The sequence below is a fragment of the Sardina pilchardus genome, chromosome 24 (genome assembly GCF_963854185.1).
Source record: "Sardina pilchardus chromosome 24, fSarPil1.1, whole genome shotgun sequence".
Classification (NCBI taxonomy): domain Eukaryota; kingdom Metazoa; phylum Chordata; class Actinopteri; order Clupeiformes; family Clupeidae; genus Sardina; species Sardina pilchardus.
The window spans coordinates 7,051,490-7,064,649 of NC_085017.1; the positions used below are offsets into that span (position 1 = coordinate 7,051,490).

The 13,160-nt window shown below is 46.0% G+C and overlaps 1 protein-coding gene across 3 annotated transcripts in view; it reads left to right on the forward strand.

The window, feature by feature from the left end:
* Positions 1-670: 670 nt before the first annotated feature.
* Positions 671-13,160, forward strand: part of snx13 (sorting nexin 13) — a 44,213-nt gene continuing 31,723 nt past the window's right edge. For 2 of the 3 annotated variants that reach the window (XM_062529035.1, XM_062529036.1), the window contains exon 1: positions 671-809. In XM_062529035.1, the coding sequence (XP_062385019.1) occupies positions 702-809 (108 nt within the window). In that variant the 5' untranslated portion in view covers positions 671-701. Of the gene's footprint in view, positions 810-1,589; positions 1,739-13,160 lie in introns of those variants that run through there. The other variant, XM_062529037.1, reaches the window with a different exon arrangement.

The window sequence follows — 13,160 nt, forward strand, 5'->3', positions numbered from 1 at the left end:
ACTTACTAAAAATAGCAACACAATGGACAGGATTCATAATAATATCGTTTACACAATAAAGACAATCGCAGTGCTTTTACCTCAGCCCGGCTGAAGATTAACCTGTCTAGATCAATTGAGGTTTTTGTTTTATTTGTGATATATATTTTAATCTATCCACAAATGTTTTATTGTCTTTTTTTTCTCCACATATTCCTATAAAACGCGCACACTAAAATCTAAATTGGCTATTCTAGTGTTCTGCATGGGCGGATTATCGCTTATCCATCAGTCAGAGTGACTTTTTTTATTATTGTATCAGTCTTTACGTAGCCTACACGACAACACATTTAAGCAGAAACATAACAGCCCAGTTAAAAGCTCGTGAAGGCGGGTGGTCTGTTCTCCGCATCGCAACATAAAACGTAAAAATAGCGCCACAGGTGATGCATGTGCACCAGCAATAACGGTGCAATTGAGGTTCATAAACCAAGGCTCAGAGTTCGCTTTTGTCTTGTGATCATACAAACGCTGCATTAACTGGCCAGACAAACCAGATCTACGGAGTGTCAGCTGGGTGGTAAGCCGAGAGGGATGAATCAGATTCACAAACGCCCTGCTCTCGGCATGGAGTGCTTATCAGATACACACCCGGCGTGCCTGTGCGACACAGAGGAAATATGAGAGGGCAATTTGGATGATAACACAGCTCTGCTGATCAAATGGGGAACCTGGTGGCAGCGACAAAGCATGGACTATTAAACGCCTGCAATGTGGGTCTGCACAGATTTCTGACTGACCCGATTGGGTGTTTATCCAACTGGAGACAGGTAGGCCTAACCTGTCATCGACGGGCCTCGCACAAAAGGGATTATAGCCATACTTGTCTTTGCACCGCAGTGCCAATTTGTTTCTTTTTTCACCCTATTTCGAGCAAACAGCAGGCTCACCACATGACTTCAGTGATAGATGCTGAGATAAGACATGTTTCTGTCATATGAGGAAAGTAAAGCAACTCAATTTATGTAAGAGGAACCTATGGAGGTTCCTCTTTATAGAGGTATGGGCATTGTCATTGCCTATTCCAGACGCCTCTGGAAGTAGGCCTTTGTAGTCAACCATGCCAACTACTAGGATACCTAAACAAGAGGTATGCTACACTGCTTGTAAGCCATATTAAAACGTAGCCGAATATTCCATTTGAGATATCAAAGGAATGAGATACATCATATCAACACTTGTATTGTTGTATGTATTCCAAACATGAATACTATGTGGGAGAGATGCGTAATTTTCACAGTGAAAATAATAATATTAGAGAAAACATAGGCTATTATGCTCTAGATTTCAGCTGCTGTTGACTAACTTGTTTTGCAGGCTACGTCTACGTACGTGTCTATAATGTTGACAATGTAGCAACAATGTATGAACTACTGCGTTCACAATGTATCTATCTACCATCGCAATTCTTAATTTGGGTCAATCAGTGTTGAAGGCGCTGAACCGCTGAACGCTTGTTGAGTAAAAAAACGCCCCTAGTCACGGGTATGTCCCTTGCGTCATAGCCATTGGTCCAATCAGCGGAGACTGTCAGAGTAGGGGATGTAAATCTAGCAATATGGCGACTATCCGGAGAGTGTACGGACTCTGGAAACCTATCAGTTTTTAAACGAGAAAATAGCGACGTAACGTGTGAGAAAATGTGGTGGGGTTAGCCTGAAGGACTAGTGCCGCAACGTTTTAAATAATGTTTGCAGAGGTAAGTCCGCTGTGTCATTGAGTGCTGTATATTGAGTTTGTTTTCCGTTGTGTAGTGACAGCACAACTAGCTAGGTAGCTAGTCAGCTAACGACAGTGTTCGCTATGGGCTAATGCTAGTTAGCTTAGCTAGCCACCAACCTAACAGGTAAACACAGGACAGAGCCCAGACAGGCTATGTTTTGAAGAGGCATCTGGTTGTTCAGTCTAGGATTACATCGCTAATACGATGAGCTTATGCTGTTACCTTCAGATGCAACAACATCCTAAATTAGCCACCTTGGTGTGATTATTAGTGTGTTGATAGTGGCCCAAATTGTGTTTTTACAGTGTTGGTCGAGATGAGCGCAACTTGCTACTCATAGGTGTTGGCTGGCTAGTGCTTGGTTTGATGATAAACGGGTTGAACTCTATATTTTGCCCCAGGTCGACAATTATCTACGTGGCGTTTTCTTTGACACCGTCCTTTCAAGTACAATGGAGCTGTGTGCGAACACTCCTTCCCCCCGAATAAATGATTGGGTCAGTTCTTGTTTGACCACAATGATTAATTTAGGCAGATGCGCACAGCTAAAACTTCGAGTCGAAGTGCAGCCTGTAAACTTGGTATTGACTATGGCATTCTTAGCCAGCGCTGAATTTGTACCATTTTGGGTTTAACATTGACCTGTCAGATAGGTATGTGGGGGTTGATTGCTCGGATGTACTTGGCCAGTGAGCAAACATCAGTTTTCCAAGCGCAGCTGTCACCGGTTCTCTTTCCGGGCTGAATAGTCGCTTTTTAACATAGTGGCAGCTGGATTTCAGTGTTCACATGCCTCCACTTTTCCGCTCTGCTTTGCTATTACTAACAGTTCTCATGATTTAGAGACAGGCGCTTTCTGTCAAATTGGGCATTAGTAGGCTTGGCGTTGACACAGGAGTAGCCTCGTTATTGTGCAACAGTAGCACCATGCAAACTTTTAGCCTATGCTCTGGTCTTCGAGTGGGGACAAACCTTCAAATCCCAGTCTTTATGGCACACTTCTAGACATTCATGTTAATAATTGTCAGTTAAGTTGCACTATCTTTCTCAATTTATTTCTCATTTTGAAATGTGCTTGTTGCATCACTTGCATGTCCTCTTGGGAAAATGCTATACATATTTTATAAATGTGTTAAGATACATTAAGGGAAGCTACATTCCCACAATCATTTGAGCTTTTATTGCCCACCTGCACTTAAAGAGAGAGTTATAAGGGTGGATTTAGGTAGATCTGCATTTAGCCCTTGGGTTGCAGTTATAAAAGGCGTAGAATACGTGTGCCATGCGCATCCAAAGCTCATTAGTGGATCTTAATCAAAGCTTAGGTCGATGGACGAGGATACCAGGCAGCCTTGCGTATCAAACATGCGTCAGAGGAAGCAGCCGTGACTCGACGGTCAGGGTGGCCTGACTTTCCTGTGGGCCTCCATGGAACTATGCAAAAGGGTTTGCTGGTTTTGTGTCCATTGTGGAATGAGGAAGTGAAGAATTCGCCGCATCACTCGCATGTTATTTTTAAAATAATACGTGCTTGTATGCACAAAACATGTGCGAGAGATGCATTTTTGCATTGCTGGATCCCTCACCACACATTGCAGGGCTTACAGGGCTTGAAACCGCCCGGCACTGATACTTGGAGCGGCACCGTGCTAAGCCAAGCTGGGTTTGTTCTGTAGTAAACGCGGGTTCAAACTGGTATATCAAGATAGGTAACATAGAACAACCGAAGGTGATCATTCATTATCTTCTGAACGCACAGGCCTTAGCTAAGGTGTAACAACAGGTCGGATCAGGTCGAGTCTCCGTGTGGGCCATTGGTTTATAACTGGAAGTTGCCAGCGATTGGCTACACCAGTGGCTTGCGTCTTCGAAAAACACTGGTCGCTGAGAAGCCATAGATGAGATCTGGATTATGCGGTCCACCTTTAACCCTTTAGAGAGAAGATGCTTGTCCTCTGGGCAGCTCAGTGGCTCCTGAAATAGCCTCAGTGACTCGGGAGGGTGACTGGCAGGATTTAAGGACGGCAGAAGGCCTGCGGCTAGGCTAGGCAGGCAGGCAGACAGACAGACAGGCAGACAGACAGACAGACAGACAGGCAGACAGACAGACCGGTCATGGCCAATGAGACGGCACCAGTAAGGAGAACAGAAAGCACTGGTTGCAGCAAAAGATGGGTGGGCACATCATTCCATCCAACGTCTGCAGCTCACAACGTCTAGTTCCAGCTCGCCTCGCCTCTGCCTCTGCCTCTGCTCCTTCCCCATTCCCTCCCACAGCCACTTCCGGCGTTTTCAACTGATTGTGACAGTGACGGACCGGGAGGGCCCACAGTTCTGATTTAAGAGAGCAGCCCTGAGGAGGGCTGCTGCTGGGGAAAAAAACAAACAATGATTCACACAGTGAAGCAACCTCACTGAATGCATTGGTCAGGGATATCCTGCAATGTCTTCATGGATCATTAGTGGGCCGCAAACCACTCGTTGGAAATCCGTGCTAAAATGCATGACTGGATCCACTAGAGGTTGCTTCATTATGTATTGGAGGGTGTGTGGTGTGTGTGTGTTTGTGTGGGTTGGGGGGAGGGGGGAGGGGGGTAGTAGGGCTAACACCTGTGGGAGTCACTGGTGGCTCAGTGCCTTGCATGTTAAGAGTTTCACACCAGCTAAACTGCTATGCAAGCCCTAGGCCCTCTTAGCAGTGCTAAGACCTGTGCACCTGAGACATTGTGACAGCGTTTTGAATGATCACTCTTTCCTTGTTCTCCCCTCTCTTGACACTTTAACTGTGTTGCTACTGTACAGGTAACGCATGTACAGGTACTGTAGCACATAATATTTCTCTCATTTATCGAAAACAAGTTAGTCTAAATTGACGAGGAGAGAAGATATTTGTCTATTCTGTTAATATCCTCCATCTGGGATAAAATAAACAATGACATAAAATGAAAGCTTTGTATCTGGCCACACTTCAGTGGCCAACGTTCATTGTGAACATGTTTTCTTTGAACAGTTAGTTGAACGATTTGGTGTTAATATTCCATTATACCGATAGGTCCATTGTTATCTTCAAGCTCGCGTCCAGTTCCACTCTGACGAATACTAGTATTCCGGTTACCAACAATAAAGTTCTGTTAGCACACTTTATCCCTGTTTCCAGTGCAATCACACATTTCCATGAGAAACCGGGATAAGGTGTATACATGGAACGATATCCCGGTTTATTTGAGTACTCCACCGAGCATAACCGGGTTACTCAAAACCAGGATACGGGCTTATGCCGGGTTCTGAAATCAGGATACAAGATACTTTGCATGTGCAAAAACAAGACCGGGATACTTAAAAATCCTGATCATAACCGGGATACTAAAGTACATGTAAACGATGTGTCCATGTTCGCAGAGATCCAACTGTTCGGCAACATTCGTAAAACGTTTGTAAACGTTCGGCTTTGTTTGCAAATTTGAGTTAAAGAGGGTTAAAGCATTGAGCGCGCCTCAGGTATGTAAACACACATGCCTGGTGGGTTTTTCCACACGTCCACTTTTAGACGTGCGGCAGATAAGTAAGCTGGACAGATAACGCAAGGCTCCTCTCAGGTTACTGAAGGTCGTGGAACGTGACCAACGGCTCTGGAGGAATAGGCCTAGCCTGGTCAGCCAGCTTGCGGCTGGCTTTGGCTCAGCCTGTTGTAGCAGTCCATAGGTCCACCATTGGTATTGTATTGGTGGCCATACTTAGGACTCCAGATTACTTGAATGGGTTACAGTGTAGAAGTGGTGTGATTGTCGGATGTGCAGGCCTTAAAATGAATGGGTACTTATGGCTGTTTGTTTTCACTGGCTGCATCCTGTACTCTGTGTGTGTGTGTGTGTGTGTGTGTGTGTGTGTGTGTGTGTGTGTGTGTGTGTGTGTGTGTGTGTGTGTGTGTGTGTGTGTGTGTGTGTGTGTGTGTGTGTGTGTGTGTGTGTGTGTGTGTCATTGTTGAGTTTCCACTGCATGCTCAGGGCATTACTATACATAGCCTACATAATTACACAGTGCACACACATACCTCACCTGTGATTGCACAAACCAGCGCATACTGTAGGGTAGCAGAGATCGCTATCTCTCTCTCTGTCATGTGTGCTTAGCACACCAACCCATATACACGTACACACACGCACACACACACACACACACACACACACACACACTAGGGATGCAACGGTACAGTTTTGCCACGGTTCGGTTTGTATCACGGTTTTTGGGCCACGGTAACGGTTCGGTTTCAATATATCAATATTATCTTGGCTCTAGCATACAGGAGGCTATATTTGCCTTTTCTATTTCAAATCAACAATGTGCTTCTACTTACACTTGCAGAGAAAATATTAAATGCATAGCCTGACACAGATGAAGCAGAATCACAAAAATGTATTAAAAGAAAAGAACACCATCATTGCCTTCTGTCATAAACAGGCAATGTTATCCATAGTGCAGTGCAGCATGAAGTAATGTGTAGTTATTTATTTAATAAACTCACTGTTCTTCACACATTTAAAGAAAATACTTAACTGTTATACACCCTCAAAAAAGTAGTGAACAATTCTGAAAATCTTCTCAAAATAATTGGTGAGGTAGTATTATGTGTAGTTTCAAATGGATATTTGATTTGGGAGTGCCTGCCCTGTCCTCTTTTATGAACGTAAAAAATGTAAACATAGACAAAAGTGCAGTGCAGCATTAAAAACATTAGAACAATGAAATGAATATTATTGCAACCTGTTGTCAGGGGGGGGGGGGGCAATATTCCGAGAAGAAAGTGGCACATTTGCCACTTCACAAAGTGTCTGTTTCCCCTGTGTCTCCTGTCGTGTGTGCGTGTGTGTGCGAGAGAGTTGTGTGATTGACGAGTGGACGAGCGATTGACTGATTTAGCAGTGAGTTTATTGTTTTTCGAGTGGACACCTCCCGCTGCCCGTAGGCTAGCATGTACAACGTCAGGAAAATAAATGACCCGAGTTTGGAATGACATGTCAGCCTCCCCATCTCCTATAACCTCCCATCCCTACAATATTTTCCAGTAAACTATCAAAAAGAGAATACACTCAGCTGTGCCGGCGTCACGCTTTCTTAGGCTACTCTAGCGAGCAATCAACGCAGGGCAGAAACCACCGGTTACACTGTTACACACAGACTTTATAATGTGGCAAATTTTCGACCTTCTAAGGTGGCAAATTTGCGTCTTTACAAAGTATATATACGTGGCCCTAATACGCCGTCGTATTCGTTATGTCTTTGGGAATTATAGGAATATTGTTGTCGAAAGGCTGCAGCAATGGATGGTTGGGTTTTCGGTGGCAAACTAACTCTCCGTGCTGCTCCACTTAAGGTTACAGCCGGGTGATGAAGGCGCAAGTGGGCCGACATGTTGGATGTGTTACCTTTATTAGGTGATCGTTGTGAAGCAGTGCTTGCAATGCACACTGTGCTTTGTTTACTGACGGTCTTTTTGCCTTGTTCGTGGGCTACTTCAAATGTCGCCATGATCATGCAGCCGCCGGTAGAGTTTGTTTCTTCTCACATGACTCCTTCATTTGCATTTCAACGCGCTTATTGGCTCTTGGGAAATTCAGTAAAATTCTGATTGGTTGTTGCAAGGTTGACGAGAGGCAAGCTGAACAGTCAGAGAGAACGCATCCCCCGGGTCCTAAGCACTCCTCTCTATCGCTCCCAGGCTACGCGCGCGCAATAACCTTGTATTAAATAAAAAGTTTAATGTCGCGTATACCGAAATATTGCGGTTTAGGTGAGTCTATTGAACCGAACAGGCCAAACCGAACGGTTCAATAAATTATTGAAAACCGTTGCATCCCTAACACACACACACACACACACACAGACACACACAAACAGTTGTGATTAGATGATGGCTACAGTTAGCATACTCTCTGATAAGATGAGCAGAATTTCACTTCCGATACAGTTTTGCTTTTCCAGGAGCAAAACACTCCCGGAAGGTTGATGTGAGGACAAGGACGTCCGACATTGTTCTAGCATTCCATGGTGCTTTCAGGGCTCGTCTGGGCGTAGTTTTCTCTTTTTTTTTTTGTTAAATGATGAAGCCCTATTTAATCCTAGATTCCCGGTAGCATAATGAGGAAGTTGTCATCAGTACCTGAACAGAAACAGGGTCATAAACTCTTGGCTGGTTTGTTATCGTTCTCAAGCGATGATCTCTATGCCACCGATGATGACATGGGCTTGTTTTCCGAGGATGCTGCTTCGTCATGATGGGTGGAGGATGAGTTAGGCCTGTGTGTGTGTCTGACAGTGGGACGTTATTGATGGGCTTGTCCCCTAGACACGTCGGTCACGGGCATTAGACCTCACACACACACTCACTCACACACACACTTTCCCACTGCTGCCAGAGGGTTGCAGTTTGAGTGAGCTCACGTTGGTGAACACTCTTTGCTCTCTGTCATGAGGCTAAGACCCTCCCACATTCTAGTCCGACTATTCACGATATTCCTTAGCCAACAATGGGCGTCGCCATGATAAAATTAAACTTTTATCATTTATATTGGTTAAATATTATGTAGTATATCCATGCTGACGGCAGAATTGTCAACATTTCGAAAGAAATCTAAGTTGAAGCATACTCCAGTTTGCATACTGAGAATGCACGAAGCCATATGTAAACAGAATGAACGGAAGTTGAAAACGGGACAGATTTCGGATTTAAGGAATAAGCTGGATAGTGCGGTAGTCAACACGAGAGAACATTGACTTAAGTGCATTTTAAACACATTCATTTTAATGTTCTAAAGAAATTCTCAACTCGTCATCTTGGGCTTGAATACCATTGGAGCTCATATCATGACTTATGACTTCTCAGTTGGGGTTGCCATGGTGCTCTTCTAATGTTTACTGTGTGTTTATGTGTCACGGTCAACATTGGTCCATGACAGCAGGTATGAGGAGAATGATACTTGATACTTTGGGCTCGAATTATGTGGACATGTTGCTATGTTGTGCGTCATTAGGTTATTTACATTATATTTGTTCATGTAGCAGACACTTCTAGCCTATACATTTCAATTATATTGAAAGGGCCCTTGAGAAATGTGGGTCAAGGAGGAAGACGGGAACTTTTTCAGACAACTGACGTATTCTAGTCCAGCTCCATAACCACTAGGCTGCCACCACCCTGTGTTTGTTATGATTGTGTTTAGCTCGTCGTTTTGTTCATTGTTTCATCGTCTTCAGAACGTTTTGGTCCACCATCTCACTGCGATGAGCCCCAGTACGGGCCTGTTGGTTGGTTGGTTGTTTATTTATTCTGCAGTATTTCGCTGGTTCCTTCTGCCCTGGGGGTGCTTCTAATGCCCTTTGTTGAGTTCCGTTGCATCTTTAGCCTTGCTGGAGGCAGGCGCAGGCAAAGACCAAACCGAGATCAAGCACATTTCTGTGCGCTCCGGCACTGACAGGGGCAGCTGTTTGAAGTGGGAGATGAGCTTGCGATCGCGCCACAGGAGAAAGCTCTCACTGAGAGAAACACCCACGGTCTGCCTCTCTCCAGAAGATGAGTCTGAGTCACTCCTCTGGCAGGCTTTCCCTTGCTTCTCCGTCTTCTTCTGTGCTATGCCCCCCCCCCCAACACCGCCCCCCCCATCCCCCCCCACCCACTTAACTTTTTTCACACTTTGAAGAAGAAATTGAGTGCTAATCCAGGAGCCTTGCTTTCTCTTTCTCTCTTTCTATCTCTTTCTCTCTTTCATTCTCCCCATCCATCCTCTCTTCCCACGGACGCAGTTCTCGGAAAACTCTTCCTCGAGGCCTATATCAGCCCCTCACGCAGGTGTGGACCTCATCCAAAAACTGAGACGGGGGGTTATAGAAGGGTTGAGGGGGGTTTCCTGACACTTTTACCCCTCCCCTCCCCACCCCACCCCACCCCGCCCCTTCCATCTGCCTCGTTCCTCCGGGGACATCCGTCAGTCGGTCTTGGCGCTGTTTCTGAGACACTTGACGTGATCCCCGCTCCCCTCTGATGCAGCTGACCTGTTCAGGAGATGGACTCAGATTTTCTGTCCGCGTCCAAAGCCTGTAAACGGCACTCTGCTGTTACACAAGGGAAGGATCATGTTGGTGATGGCTCAAAGTTCCTCTCTCTCTCTCTCTCTCTCTCTCTCTCTCTCTCTCTCTCTCTCTCTCTCTCTCTCTCTCTCTCTTGCGCTCTCTCGCTTCCTGATGGAGTTGTGTAAATATTTAGAGCCCTAGGTGGAGAGGAGGAGGAAGAGGAGGAGGAGAAGGATGAAGAGGAGGAGGAATGGCTTCTGTAAAGTGTCAACTGGTTAGCCCTCTGTGTGTGTGTGAATTGTGTGTGTTTATATCCGTTACCCGGGAGCTTGGCACATTAAAACGGCAAGGTCACAGCCTTGTTTTCCATGCACTAAGCACTGAAACACACCGTAAGACTGTCTCTTTAGCCGCACACTGGAAAGCGCATGGGAAACAGCCATATGCAAACAGGCAATGCAAATATAGGCACCAGAGAATGCTAGCCTTGGAGAGATAACTGTGCCCGAATTGGGCTACGACACTACATGGCTAGTCTGCTAAAGCCTACCTTACACTGACAAAGATTTGGGAAAGATTCTTGAAAGATTGTAGTCTTTGTAACCTAATGCCCCTCATTCAAGCTTTACTCAAAAGACTACAATCTTTCCCAAATCTTTCCCAAATCTTGTCAGTGTAAGGTACGGTAGGCTGTAGTCCTTTTTAGTCAAGACACAGGTCATGAATGACTGACTGCTTAGTAGGGTGTGGTCCAGGGAAGGAACTGGACCTTTTCATTCGGACGCCTACGCAGTGGCAGAAGACACTAATAGTGTTTGCCTTCCTGCCTCCCAGTAGTGCATGCGGCCCTCCATTGTGTGGACGTTGTTATGAAAGAGGCCCGGCCTCTAGAATGTTGGGTGTTTTTTTTTTATGTCCCAGAATGCACGAGTAGGGCTTTGCCCATCGAATCACTGCTCAGTCTTGTTTGTTTTGTTTTGTTCCCCCTCTCTCTGTCTCTGTCTGTCTCTCTCTCTGTCTCTCTCTCTCTGTCTCTCCCTCTCTCTCTCTCTCCCTCTATCTCTCTCTCTCTGTCTCTCTCTCTCCCGTTCTCGCTCTCACTCAACCGGTTCAGCAGTTGACGGTCCACTGCAAACAATGTCAGGCTAGTTTAATGACTTGTCCCAGGTGTGCCAAAGCACAACCATAGAGCTAGCTAGCCTTTGTGTATGTGATTGTTGTGTTTTTTGTGTTTTTGTCTGTGTTGTATCCATGGTACAATGCAACAAAATGAACTCAACTCACCTTTTAAAATAATGCTCAGTCTAGTTTTAAATATGGCCCTTTCAGAATGAATTTCTTTGGATTTGGCAAAGTGAGAAGTAGGCCTAGCTTTTGACATTTGAAATCTGCTATAAGCTAGATTTTTATCCTCATTCCAACTCACACTCCTTTTACGACATGCTTTAAATACGTCATGATCTACTGCCTATATGGAATTGCGTCCCTGTGACCTGGTCTGTCAGTCACATCGTTGAAGATGGTCCTTTGGATTGAACACTGGCTCGCTGGGAGTGGGAGGAGTCGCGTTGGCTGTAAAGATGTCCCGAGTTCCCCTCCGCTGGGGGGGGGGGGGGGGGGGGGGGGGGGGGGGGGGCTGGTGATGTCAGTAAGTCATGTGGCTGTCTCCCCAAACGCCCTAGTTTCCTGCTGAGGGCCAAGTCCACACACACACACACACACTTCGTACCCCCGAGAGTTGGATTCAGCCTGTCAGCACACCCTAAAAGATAGCGTCTCTCCGCCAGACAGCCAGAGATTTATTCAGACCAAATATGAGATAATTTGTCTTGTGCAGTCCTTTCCTATCAGTCCAAGTGACTTCCCAGTAGAACTCTCATTGGAACGGAGTCTTTATCCAGCGTCCCTGTCGGTTCGGAGACTGGTATCTGTACTGAGTGAGTGGAGAGTTGACCCATGTAGTGTCTCCTTGAGAGGTGTTGTGAATAGGGTCGTACAGCCTTGGGACCTACCTATCTCTTGAAAGTGTACCTTAGGCCTAGAAGCAGTAAGCTCATCCTATTGAGGTTTGAAGAGGGAGCATTTCCAAACCGACACAAGCAAGCTTGTGGTTCACATCTTGATTTTGTGGTGCCTTTTAGACAGAGGGCTAGTGATTCATGAAAAGTTCAGGTCAGTAGAGCTAGATGAAATTGCTGTACAGCCCTGATGCCCTGTGTGTGTGTTGTGTGTGTGTGTGTGTGTGTGTGTGTGTGTGTGTGTGTGTGTGTGTGTGTGTGTGTGTGTGTGTGTGTGTGTGTGTGTGTGTGTGTGTGTGTGTGTGTGTGTGTGTGTGTCTGTGTGTGTCTGTCTGTGTGTGTGTGTGTGTGTTTGTGCATGACGTTTGAGAAAGATGTCTCTTTGTGTGAAGTGGGTGAACAGGTTGTGTCTGAGTGATGCGGATGAACTGGTTGTGTGTGTGTGTCTCTGTGTGTGTCTGTATGTGTGTGTGGTTTGGTCACTCACTGCTGGTAAAAGTCAGGCGGCCCAGTTCCCCTCTCTTCCTGCTGTGACAATAACAGGAAACGGGTGGATGGGAAATGCATGCTCTCCTCCAGACACCGCTCCTGGGCCTTTTGAAATCCTCTCGCTCTCGCTCGCTTGCTCTCTTTCTCTCTTTCTCTCTCTCTCACTCACTCTCTCTCTTCCTTGCTCTCTTTCTCTCTCTTTCACTCACTCTCTTCCTCACTCACTCTCTCCCTCATGCATGCTCTCTTTCTCTCTCTTGCTCACTCTTTCTCTCTCTCTCACTCACTCTCTCCCTTCTTTGCTCTCTTTCTCTCTCTCACTCGCTCTCTTTCTCACTCACTCTCTCCCTCATGCATGCTCTCTTTCTCTCTCTCGCTCACTCTCTTTCTCTCTCTCACTCACTCCTTCTCTGTCTCTCTCTCTCTCTCGCTTGCTCCCTCTCTACCCCTCTCTCTCTCTTCCGACCTCTGCCCCCCTCACATACACACGCTACATCGGCTCTCCCTCAAACTGTCCTCTTTGTCACACACCTATTGTCACTCTTGCTCTCTCTTTCTTTCTCTCTCTCATGTGTGTGCTCTCACTCTCTTTCTCTCTTATTCTACCTTTGCCCCCCCCTTCTCTCTCTCTCTGTCTCTCATTCACTCTGTGTCCAAAGTGTCTATGTACACACACACACACACACATCCATGCATTTATGTTGGCTAGCCTGGCTCCCCCTCTCCTTTTTGCCACTCTCAGCTTGTCTCTCTGTCTCTCTCTTTTCTGTCACACTCACTGTGTTGTGTGTGTCTGTGTGTGTCTGTGTGTGTCTGTGTGTGTCTGT